Here is a 12124-nt window from a genome sequence, read left to right as displayed (position 1 = left end):
GGAGAAGGCGATGACAGAGGATGAGATGGTTGGATGGCATCACCGCCTCAATGGACATGAGTTTGAGCAAGCTCCAGGAGTTGATGATGGACAGGGAAGCCTGGTGTGCTGCAGTCCATGGGGTCACAAAGAGTCGGACACAACTGAGCGACAACTGAACTGAACTGAACATTCATATTAGTGATTTAGAGGCAATGGAAGGACACAGAAGTCAGAGCAGTGGCTTTGTTAGAAGCCCTGAGTGGTCCTGCCTGCCCCCCGGGCCACACTGAGTCCTGGCAGAGAGTTGGAACTCCGTGAGTCTGGGTCACCAGGGCAGCTCCCCTCTGCTACGGCCATGGGGAGCAGGGAGGCAAGGATGCAGGTCAGAGCCCAGGACTCTGGAGCCTGGGCAGGGGAGGCCGGCCCCTTGTGAGCTCCTGGAAAGCCAAGAGTCGGGACAGCTCCCTCAGCCCGGCCCCAGGGCCCAGCTCCCCGTCCAGGCCTCCGGCTTGAGAGGGAGCCTCGGCTTCCTGCCATTGTCTGCGCTGGGCCCGCCCAGTGTGTTCCTGTGGTGACCTGAGGCTGGGAGGGAGGGAAGGGGCCAGCCCGGAGCTGGGTCAGGGTGGGAGAGGGGAAATGAGAGGGGAAGACTTGGTGTTTTTCCTTGTTTGTGTTTTGTATTAAAGAAAGCAAATAATATCCTTTGAGAAAACCATTAAACAAAGCACATCCTCAGGTCGCAGGGCCCCATTGTGGCTGCCCGGGCCGGAATTCATTCATGCCTTCTTGGCCAACTGTTGGAGGCAAGAGACAGGCTGTGAGGGAGGGACCAATGATATAAATAATGTAAATTAAATAAAATTTGAAGTGTGCCGTTCACTCCCTGGAGTCAACGGGCATCTTAGGGCCGGCGTCTGAGAGGCCAGGGTCCCTGTGTCCTCCTGAGCCTGTTGTACCCACAGCGCCCTCATTCCCGCTCCAGGAAGCACCTCGAGGCTGACGGGGTTACCAGCGTCCAAGGCTGATCAGCCCTGTGGTCGGGCAAAGCCCAGAGAAGGCAGCCTGCCGGGACCCTCCACTGTGGAGCCCGAATCCAGAGGGCGGCATGCACTGTCCCCATCGAGCGTCTGGGCCTCAGTCTCCTTGTCTATAAAGTGCAGCTAGGGGCTCATTGGACTCTCCCTGAGCCCTCTCCAGCACACTGGGCCTGTCACACCCTCTGACCCTGTGCACACCCAGGGCCCTGTGGGCGGCATGGGGAGCACGCTCAGGCTGTGTGCTCTGCATCACGACCCGTGCCCAGATGTCCCGGGTCCAAGCCAGGCCACTGCCTCCCTGCAGACCGCCAGCCTTAGGTACGCTCAAGCCCTCCCACTCTGCCCCAGCCAGACCATAATAGAAGGGCAGTGCTTTCCTGTGTCCCACCAGAACATACTTTCCTGGGGAGATGGGAATAATAAGAAAAGAGCTGGCTATCAGCTCACCTTCTGCAAATAATTCTGCCTGCTGCCTGGCATTTTACTCCCACCAGCCCTGCATGGTAAGGAAAGGGTTTCTCTCCAGCCTCAGTGTAAATATATTGGTGGCTCAGGTGGTAAAATCCACCTGCAACGCAGGAGACCCAGGTTCAATCCCTGGGTCGGGAAGATGCCCTGGAGAAGGGAATGACAACCCACTCCAGTATTCTTGCTTGGAAAATCCCACGGACAGAGAAGCCCAGAGGGCTACAGTTCATGGGGTCAAAAAGAGTCAGACATGACTGAGCGACTAACACTTCTCTCCAACCTTGATGTAAACATATATATACGTAGTTGTTATCATGATGACAATATATGCAAAAGACCAACCTTAAAATTTTCCACAATTTAATATTTAAAAAGACATTAGCTATTTGCATGTTTCCCCTAAATGCACCCCAGGAGTATAAGTAACAAGGATCTTTGGTTTAAAAAACAAAAACAAAAACAAAAACTGCATGAGGCCTTCTGGACTAGGATGAGGAGAAAACTGGATCCTAGCACATTCTGTCTGCATGAGGCTTAGGGTTTGCAAGGAGGCTGTGTCTCCTTGGTCCTCTCCACAGCTCAGAGAAGATAGTCACATTCCCCTGGTGTTAGGAGGCCTGATGTTAGAGGGTTAGCTTGTCCACCATCAGATTCCAATCTGATTCTCTTGCTAATTCTCTGCCACACCTTGCACACCCTCATCCATCTCTCCTGACCTGAGTGTTCTCATTTGAATGGCTGGATTTGACAAACTCTAGGGACCCCACTGTCCTTTGGTTCTGTGATTCCAGCAGCATCACCTGGCGGGAAACGCATGGACTCAAATATTCTCCATTTTTCAATCTGGATTTGGCGGTCAGAGCCTAGCCTTTCCAAACTCTTGGTTTCGTTTTGTTGTTGTAGATGTTGTTGTAGGTTAGTTCAGACCCGGAAGTTCTTTGCTCTCTTTCAGATTTACTGACGCCCCTCTTCCTCCCCCAACCACACAGGGCTACCACCCGATGCCCCACGAGGTGGAGATTGCGCACACGAAGAAGCTGTTCCGGAGGAGGAGAAATGACCGAAGGTAGGAGCCTCTCGATCGCCAGCTTTGGGTTTTCTTTGCCCCTGCCGGCCCTTGTGTAGCTGCAGTCTTGGCCTGCATTTTGCTTTTCTGGTCACTAGCCGATACAATAACAGGTGACGTGGCTGCAGTGGGGTTGGTTACAGGGTGGGGGGGCCGCCCTTCTCTTGGGTGGCCCCAGGACTGCATCCCTGCAGGAGTCCAGGAAAGGTTTTGCAGTTGAGGAAGAGGAAAGCTCTTTGCAGCGACCGGGCAGCCACAATAGCAGTCCTCGGGGGACTCTGACCTGCCGGCGTGTGTTTTGACACATGGCCTCCAGGAGGCTCTGGAGCTCGCAGGTCTAGGACTCCGTCTCGTCCGCCCCGTCCCTGGCCTGTGCTGGGCCGGGCTGTGACAGCGACACAGCTGCTTTTCTCGCGTGCCCTCGGTGTGTCAAGGGCGCTGCTCTCTCAAACCAAGGCAGAAATTGGGATCTCCCCTGGGATGCAGAGAACTGGGCAACAGCAAGGGGCCAAAAAAAGCGTCCGGGGCAGCTCTGGATAGGAGCAAACAGCTGAGGCTGGGCGTCCGGGAGGCTGTCCAACAAGGAAAGATCTTCAGAGTGTATTTCAAATGGAAAAGTTCAGGTGCAGAACGTTTCTTTCATGTGTGGCCACTTGTGCAAAAGCAGGGTTAGAGTATTTTTCGTTTGTTTGAACCTGCGTAAATGATTTCTGGATGAAAACGAGGGAGGGAGGAAGACAAAGAGGGAAAGAAGGAAGGGAGGCAGTGGGGAAGGCTCTGCTTGAAGAGTTTCTCCTCTCCAGGGGATTTCTTCTTAGATAAAGGCGGTAGCTTGTGGTTTTACCTTTACTGAACAGAGACTGTTCTCAGAGAGCCAAGAAACAGCCCAGCCAGCTTGCTTGCTCAGAGAACTAAAAATGCCTCTTCTTGTGCAGCTTCTTGGAGGCAAGGTTTGCCCAGGGTCCCTGATTCCCCCCCACCCCTCACCCTACACACACACACACACACACCACACCACACACACACACCACACACACACCACACACACACCACACACACACACACCACACACACACACACACCACACACACACCACACCACACACACACCACACACCCCCCCACACACACACACCACACCACACACACACAGCACACATACACACACCACACACACACACACACCACACACACCACACACACACACACACCACACACACACACCCCCTCCACACACACACCACACCACACACACACACACCACACACACACACCACACACACACACACCACAGACACACCACACACACACACACTCCCCACACACACACACCCCACACACACCCCACACACACCCCACACACACCACACACACACACCACACACACACACACACACACACCACACACACACACCACACACACACACCACACACACACCACACACACACACACCACACACACACACCACACACACACACCACACACACACACACCACACACACACCGCACACACACCACACACACACACCACACACACACACACCACACACACACACACACACCACACACACACACACCCCACACACACCACACACACCCACACCACACACACCCACACACACCCACACCACACACACACACACACCACACACACCACACACACACACCACACACACACAAAGGACCTTGAACAAGGGGTGCTGGGTGGTGGCCACAACTTGGGGTGGATGGAGGTCCAGTCCCCAGGAATGTCATCAGCTGGTGGATTTAGTGGAATGGAGACATTCCCAGAGGACGGCGAGTATTCAGCCAGCTGGGAGGCAGGCAGTCCGGGCTTAGAACACAGACCCACCGGGCACTTCGTGTAGGGGCATCAAAAGGGAAGATAGAGCAGGGAGATTGGACCCAGCCTGCTCCTGGCCTGACCAGAGTGCAGTCATTGTTCTCTATGTGCTGCCTTTTTGCTGTACAGCTAATTCCTGGTTTCTGGGTTCCCCTCAGAGGGAAGAGGTAGGGAGCACCCCCCAAAGGAGAAATGGGGTTCACATGGGGACTGAGGAGGGGTCAGGAAGGGCAGAGGCTCTGTGTCACTCCTCCCCTGCCCCCTGGTCCCCAGAATGTGTGTGGAGCTTCAGGGAGTCCCCGAGCTTCCGCAGGAGAAGTCACCCCCTGGGCCCAGGCAGGGGCGGGCTGCTGTCCACGTCCACGTCAGCCACACCTCCGCTCGGGGGCCAGGTCACCCCTCTCAGCTCAAGCCCTTGGACAGTGCAGGCCTCCGGAAAGCAGCAGCGTGGCCCGGGAACGTGGAAGGGGAGCCTGACGTACAGGCAGTGGGAAGCCGGCCTTCCACTAAGCCGCGCTCGTGTTAATAAATGCCCGGTGAGGTCAGCACACCTCGCAAAGGATGTGGACCCGGGACAGGGTCCAAAGCAAGGCAATAAAGATGATTAAAGGGATGGAAAGTATGTCCTGTGAGGAGACGCTCCCCGGCCGGGGCCAGGGGAGAGGAGGCTGCAGGGAGAGAACGTTCATGCCAGTAAACTCTTGAAAGATTTATACCGAGCGCTGAGGAGCGGCCACCCCACCTCTCCCAGGCTCTGAACCGGAGGAAATCAGCTGAAGTGAAAGGAGAGAGTGTTCCTCTGGACCACAGACGGGCTCAAGGAACAAACATCCTGACCATCAGGAGCTCAGACTCTGCCATTCAGGGCGGCAGACGCGCGCGGAGCCCATGCTGTGTGCCAGGCAGGGCCCCACCTGTATTCGCAATCTGGAATATGGTGCAGGACAACGCTCAGCCACCACGGCCTCCGCAGGCAGTGGGGACTTTCAGGAGAAGAACAGGCAGCCAGAAAGTTTCGGGACCTCACTGTCCGAAAGCAGGCAGCCAGCACCAGGGGCCTTCCGATCCCTTCTTGGTGGAGCGTGTGATTCTGATGTTTGAGGGACGGCTGCAGAATATCATCTGGTCAACCGTAACCTTCCAGCTGTTGATGGATAGTCAAGGCCTTGCTGAGCCCCAAACCTGTATACTTGACCTTGATGGTTAGCACTTTTGTAGGTTAACCCTCCTGGTCGTGGGGCGTCAGCCATACCGAGAGAGGCTTGCGTTCCTTGGGTGGCAGGGCGGGAGGTGACCGGAATCAGGTTTAGTGGCCGAAGGCACACAGGCCTCTGATCTCTCCCCTTTTGCTGCAAGGGAGAGAAGGCGCTGTTTTCCCCTTTTAACAGATGGAATAACTGAGGCCAGGGACACTAGCCAAGGTTGTTTAGCTAAGAAGCGGCCAAGCTGAACTCACCTGTGCTGGCTGCAGTTCTCGGCTCTTTTGACTCCACAGCCTCCAGTGGACCTGTGATCTAGAAAAGGCCAAGAGCAGGGAGCTGGTGGAGGCGGAAGTGGGGTGGAGTGGTGGGGGGGCTGCAGTGTCACATGAAGGGAGGTGGTCGGCTCCATCTCCTCTGTCTCTGAGGTTCTGCGGGGCTCTGTGGGCTCCCATCTGACTGCAGAGTAGCTGGGCTTGGTGTCTGAGAGCTGCAATCACCCGGCAGCCAGGCAGATTGCGGATCCTGGGGGCTCTGTGTTTCACCCCGAAGCCTGAAACAGGAATTTCTAAACTGGGTTCTAGAGCCCTAACCCTGACGGAAGTCTAGATCGTCGTATCTGAGTTCCCCATGGCTCCTTGAGGTCTCGAGTGGGCCCTGACTGCTTTTATTCTCCAGTTGTTCAAGTCTGAGGCACATGCCCTGGAATTAGATGTGGGACGTGAATGCCACCTCTTCTGCTCGCGACCTCCGTGATTTTGGCAAATTACTTTATACCTTGAAAACTGTTATCTCTTTCTTCCTTAAAATGGGTCCACTAACTGGGAAGCTTAACCAAGCTCATCCTTGTAAGGTCTTAGCGCCAGCCCGGTCTTCAGATCAGAGTGGGATCCGAGGGGCTCAGAAAACACCTCAAGGGGGACGTGGACCGCAGATGTCTGCCAAGCCAGCGGGGCTGGGGCAGGGGAACAAGAGGGGCTGTGCCAAGCTGGGGAAGGGGGCAGGGGGACAAGAGGGGCTGTCCTAAATCCCCAAGGTGCCAGGTTAGCTTGAGAGCCCAGGGAGGTTTCCTCGCATCCCCTCCAGGGGCGGGGCACCCGGGATCAGTTGTTTCTCTTTTTGGAATCAATTTTGAGAGCTCTGCCCCCACTGTCGGGGGTGGGCAGGGAAGGGGGCCCCCAGGAGCAGCCATCTGCAGACTCTGCGCCCACGTTCTGTGCGCGGCTTCGAGGGCCTCGGCGTCTGAAACTGAGTCGTGGGCGTCTTTTCCTCATTTTGCAGAAGGAAAAGGTTAAGCTCGTGAACGGTTCAAAGGTTTTCTCCTTTAAAAATGTTCTCAAAACACGGGCAACTGGTAACCGCTTGTTTATTTTGGGGAACGAGTTAAAGATGTTTGCCGATTTCAGACAGAATTATGCGTCTCACGATGTGAATGTGCTACGTGGCTGTTTCGTGTGTCCCTGAAAGAGCAGCCTGCCTCCGGGTGCTGTGTCCCCACCGGGCCTGGACACCCGCTGATGGAAGTGGGGGCCATGGGGGCTCGTGTCCTGGGGAGCTCCCTGCCCCCAGGCTGCAGGGTGGCGGGGCGGGGGGCAAACACCGGAGGGCCGAGTCCTGGCCGTGCCGCTGACCTGCTGCTGGTGTTGACCTTGAGTGAGGTCTCACCTCCAGGGGGATTTCCTTCATCCCCCCACCCACCCACCACCCACCCCCACTCCTTCTGAAGAAATGTGCATCTGAGGCCAAGGATGAAGATCATGGCCTGTGTTCCCAGGGTCCGGGACAAAGATGAGCTGGCAGGATGCTGACTCAGGAGTGCCCTTAGGGTCCCGGAAGGAAGGGAAGCGGATTGGGCAAGAGGGGGTGGGTGAGCTGCAGTGCCATCTGGGTGGAGAGTTCTGATTCTACAAGGAGTCCTGAAATTGGGGTGACACTCTGTAGAGTTGTCCCTAGACGAAGAAGACAGGCAGGTCTTTGTATCCCAGTGTCTGCTCTAGTCATCGGACGGGGACGGCCTTGACCTTGAACCGGCGGCTCTCCTCCCCAGTTTTTGTAGGGCCGACCGCTGAGGACTGTCTATCATGGCATGTCCAGCATCCCGGGGTGTGTGCATTGTTCTTGAGCCCGGCCCTCGGCACACATCCCAGCCAGCACCACAGGGAAGCACTTTCGAACTCTTCAGCTGGGATTGGTGGAGCAGCGCTTCGGACTCCAGTCCGTGTGTGGGAGAAACCAGACAAGAGCCTGGCCATAACCCCTGCTCTCAAGGGCCTGAGGCAGAGCTTGCACAGTGGGCCCCTGAAGCCACCAGCACGTGGCCCATGACTATGTGGCATCCTCGTATTCGAGGAGGTTCCAAGAAAGGGTTCAGCGGGGGTAATTACGGGATGCTTCCTGGAGGAGGTGGGCATTGAACTAGCCTTCAGTCGCAAGGAGGACTTGAAAGGGAGATGGGAAGCCGTTAAGGTGAGAGGACTGTGAAGGCCTTAGTGAAACAGGTGTAGGAGCAGGGATTCCCACTGCCCCGGAAGCCACCCTCACAAAGCTCCCTAGAAACAGAGCCAGGCGGGGTGGAGCCTATAGCAGCCTCTACCCACAATTGAGAAGGAAAAGAGCTCCTGGCTTAGGACAGGACCCAGCCCTGACTATCAGAAGCCTCAGTCCCCACAGGCGCCAGAGCTGGCCTCCCAGCAGTGAGAGCGGGGCAGCTAATGGAGGCATTAGCGGTCCCTCGCGCGATGCCCCTGCTGCCAGGGAGACAGGAGAGCCTTTCTCCAAATTAATTTGTTTCATTAAGTGAGGTCTCAGAACAGTTCATTTACTCCATGTGCAAAGCGGATTTGAAAAGAAGGAAAGAATGGCACGGTCATCCCAAGCTGGTATCAGATGCTCTGCTGGACAGGAAGCGGGAGGGAAGCTGTCCCCTGTCAGACTCCACCTCTCCCGGGTCCCCAGATGGTGCAGCAGGGTGAGCAGAGCCCCGGGCCCCTCTTGCTGCCTCTGTCCTGTGACTGACCGTGACTGCGGCGTGGGGTCCTCCAACAATCAATTCAGTCTCATCGGTCACCTTCTTCCTCTGCCACCACATGCCCAGACCCTCCCTGGGAGCCAGGCTCTTTCCCCCAGGGACGGCATTCGTGTCAGCCATCAGATGTGATTTTGTAAGCTCTCTGTGACATCATCTAGGTCACTGATAAAAATGAACAGGACATCTGGAATTGATGGTGACGGGTATGCAACTTGGGGAAGATACTAAAAATCCTGGATTATGTATTCCAAAGGGGGGATTCTGTGGTATGTGAATTATATCTCAACTTTTTTAGTTTTTTAATGGGTAAGGGAGGTCCCGGGATGGAGCGATGGGGCAAGCCTCTGTAAACCCTCCCTGAATCTTGGTGTTTGTAGTGTATCAGAGTAGTGTGTGTGTGTGTTAGTCGCGCAGTCGTGTCCAACTCTCTGCAACTCCAGGCTCCTCTGTCCATGAAATTCTCCAGGCAAGAATACAGGAGTGGTTGCCATTCCCTTCTCCAGGGGATCTTCCTGACCCAGGGTTTGAACATGGGTCTTCTGCATTGCAGGCAGATTCTTTACCATCTGAGCCACCAGCGAAATCAGACTGTCAGAGTAGTAACCCTTTCAAAAAAGGACGTAGATTTGGCCTGGCCCTGACTTGTCTATGGGACTCTGTGCTGGCTATTAATGATTACACCTTTTCTTGTGGATCATCTGTTTGGGAATCTCTTTGGGAGAGATGGTATCTATGTTTTTCTGATTTTTAAAACTGGAACTCTGTACGTCTAGCTGCAGACTCTAATGCTTTGTTCCTGACATGTGGTCAGGGGCCCTTTATGACTTCACGTGGAGAGCTCCCTTTTTCTGGACCATAGAGCTCCCTCCCTTGGGCAAGAGGATGAACATTCAGAGTACCTATCTCTCTCTCCCACGATTTCCTCCAAGGACCTCAGCATCTTACTGAGGATGCTCTAGCTGGATCTGCCTTCCCTGATCCAGCACGTGTTCTCTGACAGAAGGCAAACCTTTCTCTTAGCAACCCCCTTAATCTTACATCATCCTCCCCATCAGCAGCCTCATGCTCGCCTCCTCCTTTCACTCTAAATACAAAAGTTTAATTTTAGTATTGTCATTAGCGCTTGTTAAGCCCACTGCTTGACACGCTCTGACGGCTCTTTCCCACCCTTTGATGCCCTCACTGGTTATGGGAGATTCCTCGTTCCCTTCTGGAACCCACGCCACCCTCCTCCTCTTCACACTTGGGCTCCCAGCAGGGACTCTGAGGGATGCCAGCACTGCCTTTAAAACCCTAAGTCACAGTTGTTTTCTGGAACTTACCTTTCCCTTTAGCCCCTCACCTCTCTCCTGCACTTGTGGACTCCTTCATCTACGAAGATGACTGAGCCCCAGATCTTCCCCATCAGGAACTGATCAGAAATCCATTCAGTTCAGAGTCCCGGATCCATCCATCAGCTCATTCACAGGGGTCATTAAGGTAGCCCAGACGGTAAAGCGTCTGCCTACCATGCGGAAGACCTGGGTTCAATCCCTGGGTTGGGAAGATCTCCTGGAGAAGAAAATGGCAACCCACTCCAGGATTCTTGCCTGGAGAACCCCATGGACAGAGGAGCCTGGTGGGCTACAGTCCACGGGGTTGCAAAGAGTGGGACACGACTGAGCGACTTCACTTCACTTACTTGGGAGGTTCAGTCGGTCCTCATTACTCGTGGATTCTGTATTTGCTGATTTGCCTCCTTGTTAAAAGTTCCTCCTTTGTGATTGAGCCAATACAGTTCTTTCACAGTCATTCATGGCCACGCCCAGAGCCCAGAGCCGTAAAACACTCAAGTCACCTGACCCACGCGTTCCCAGCTGAGGCCGAACCCGGAGACCTCTGCCTTCTTGCTCCAGCTGTCCCATTGTAAACAAGTGTCTTTTCCGAGACCCCCTGAGGGCTCTGTCTTTCGCGCTGGTGTGCTTTGGTTGGCGGATTTGCTGTTTAAAATGGTGCCCGAGCACAGCGCTGCGGTGCTGTCTCGCGTCTCAGAGGCGGGAGGCCGTCGTGTGCCTTTTGAAGAAAGTATGTTCGTCGGATGAGCTTCCTTCTGGCAACAGCTAGAGTGCTGTTGGCGGTGAGCTCAATGTTAGTGAATCGACAATATACAGTAAATAAGGTGTCTTTAAACCAAAACACACATAACATGGGGCTGTGTATTGATGAGTTGGAAAAAAAAAAACATTGTGACCGGAGGCTCGCAGGAACCTAACCTTGTCTTTCTCCTGGGAGCAGTGGTTCAGTAGTCGCTAGTTTGGTGTGCGCAGCTTAGTTATACAGTTGTGCAGAGCGTGAACTACCATGAGAGATGAAAATGGACTGTGCTAGCCCTTTAAAACAGTGGGACAGGGACTTCCCTGATGGTCTAGTGGTTACGACTTCACCTTTCAAGGCAGGGGGTGCAGGTTCAATGCCCGGTTGGTGAGCTAGGATGCCCCCTGCCTTGTGGCCAGGAAATCAGAAACAGAAGCAATGCTGTCAGAGATTCAATAGACTGTTAAAATGGTCCACATCAAAAAAAAAAAAAAAAAGCGTAGAGAGATGGTAAAGATAAAGGACTGTGTTGTGAGTGATGGGGTTTTAGGCTGAGCAGTTTATCCCGTCCGTGGGGTGGTAGCAGAGATGGGGGAGGGCAGGGAGTGGGAGCCACTCCCTCTACGGCTGTCACCCGGCTCGGGTCTTGCTGAGCCGCCACTGCTTCATTTGCCCGTCCTGGGCTGGCACTGTCCCCAAGCCCTCCAGACAGCTGAGCCCCGAAGTGACCGTCATTGTCATCCTGTCATCAGGAGCCCGGGGGACAGCGAGACAGGTTACACTCCCATTGCCCACAGTTTGTCTTTATATCGCAGTGAGGAAATTGCCCTCATTAAGTCCCTGCTAAAGATAGATAAGAAAATGGGACAGGCAAACCCCCACCTGGCAGGCAGCCCTGTCAGATTCTAAGCAAAATGAGTCAGATAGGAATTATTTTTAGGCTCCTTCTCCTCCTCCCCCACGCCCACCCCTAAGCTCTCTTAGAAAGAAGAGCCGCTCATTTCATGAAGCCAGATGTCCAGGTCTGTGTTTGATTGACACGGGGGCCTGGTTTACACGGAGAGAAGACCCAGGCCTTTGTATAGACCACGATGGCCAGATGATCATCCTTTGGACGATGGCGGTCTCTCTCAGGCTGCCAAGAGGGCCCCGAGGGCTGGCTCACGACTTGCCCTTTCCTGTCCCTCTTTCCTGGCGCGTGCTCTGCTCAGAAACTGCCCTCGGCATCACACTTTGTAGGAGAATAAGCCAGTCCCTGGGGTCCTTCTCCCCGGGAAGGACCAGCGAGTCCCTGGGCCCAGGACCCATGTCCGTGTGTGGCCATCTCGTGCATTTTGGCAGAGCTCCCGGTACCAGGCCTGCTCCCTCTGGTCTGGGCCCACTGCTGGGGAGCTGAGCACTACTCCTTCTTGTTCGTTCTGTGCTCCT

General features: G+C 54.7%; 1 protein-coding gene across 1 annotated transcript in view; it reads left to right on the top strand.

Annotated features, from left to right (window-relative positions):
• The window catches only part of CTIF (cap binding complex dependent translation initiation factor), a gene marked incomplete in the record, with an annotated part of 281742 nt that overhangs the window by 132269 nt on the left and 137349 nt on the right, over positions 1 to 12124 (top strand). The window contains 1 exon segment of the mRNA XM_045164048.1: positions 2477 to 2553. Coding sequence (XP_045019983.1) covers positions 2477 to 2553 — 77 coding nt within the window.

This window comes from Bubalus bubalis, chromosome 22 (genome assembly GCF_019923935.1).
Source record: "Bubalus bubalis isolate 160015118507 breed Murrah chromosome 22, NDDB_SH_1, whole genome shotgun sequence".
Classification (NCBI taxonomy): Eukaryota; Metazoa; Chordata; class Mammalia; order Artiodactyla; family Bovidae; genus Bubalus; species Bubalus bubalis.
Note: the sequence above shows the minus strand (reverse complement) of the source record. Positions and strands in the feature narration are given on the sequence as shown.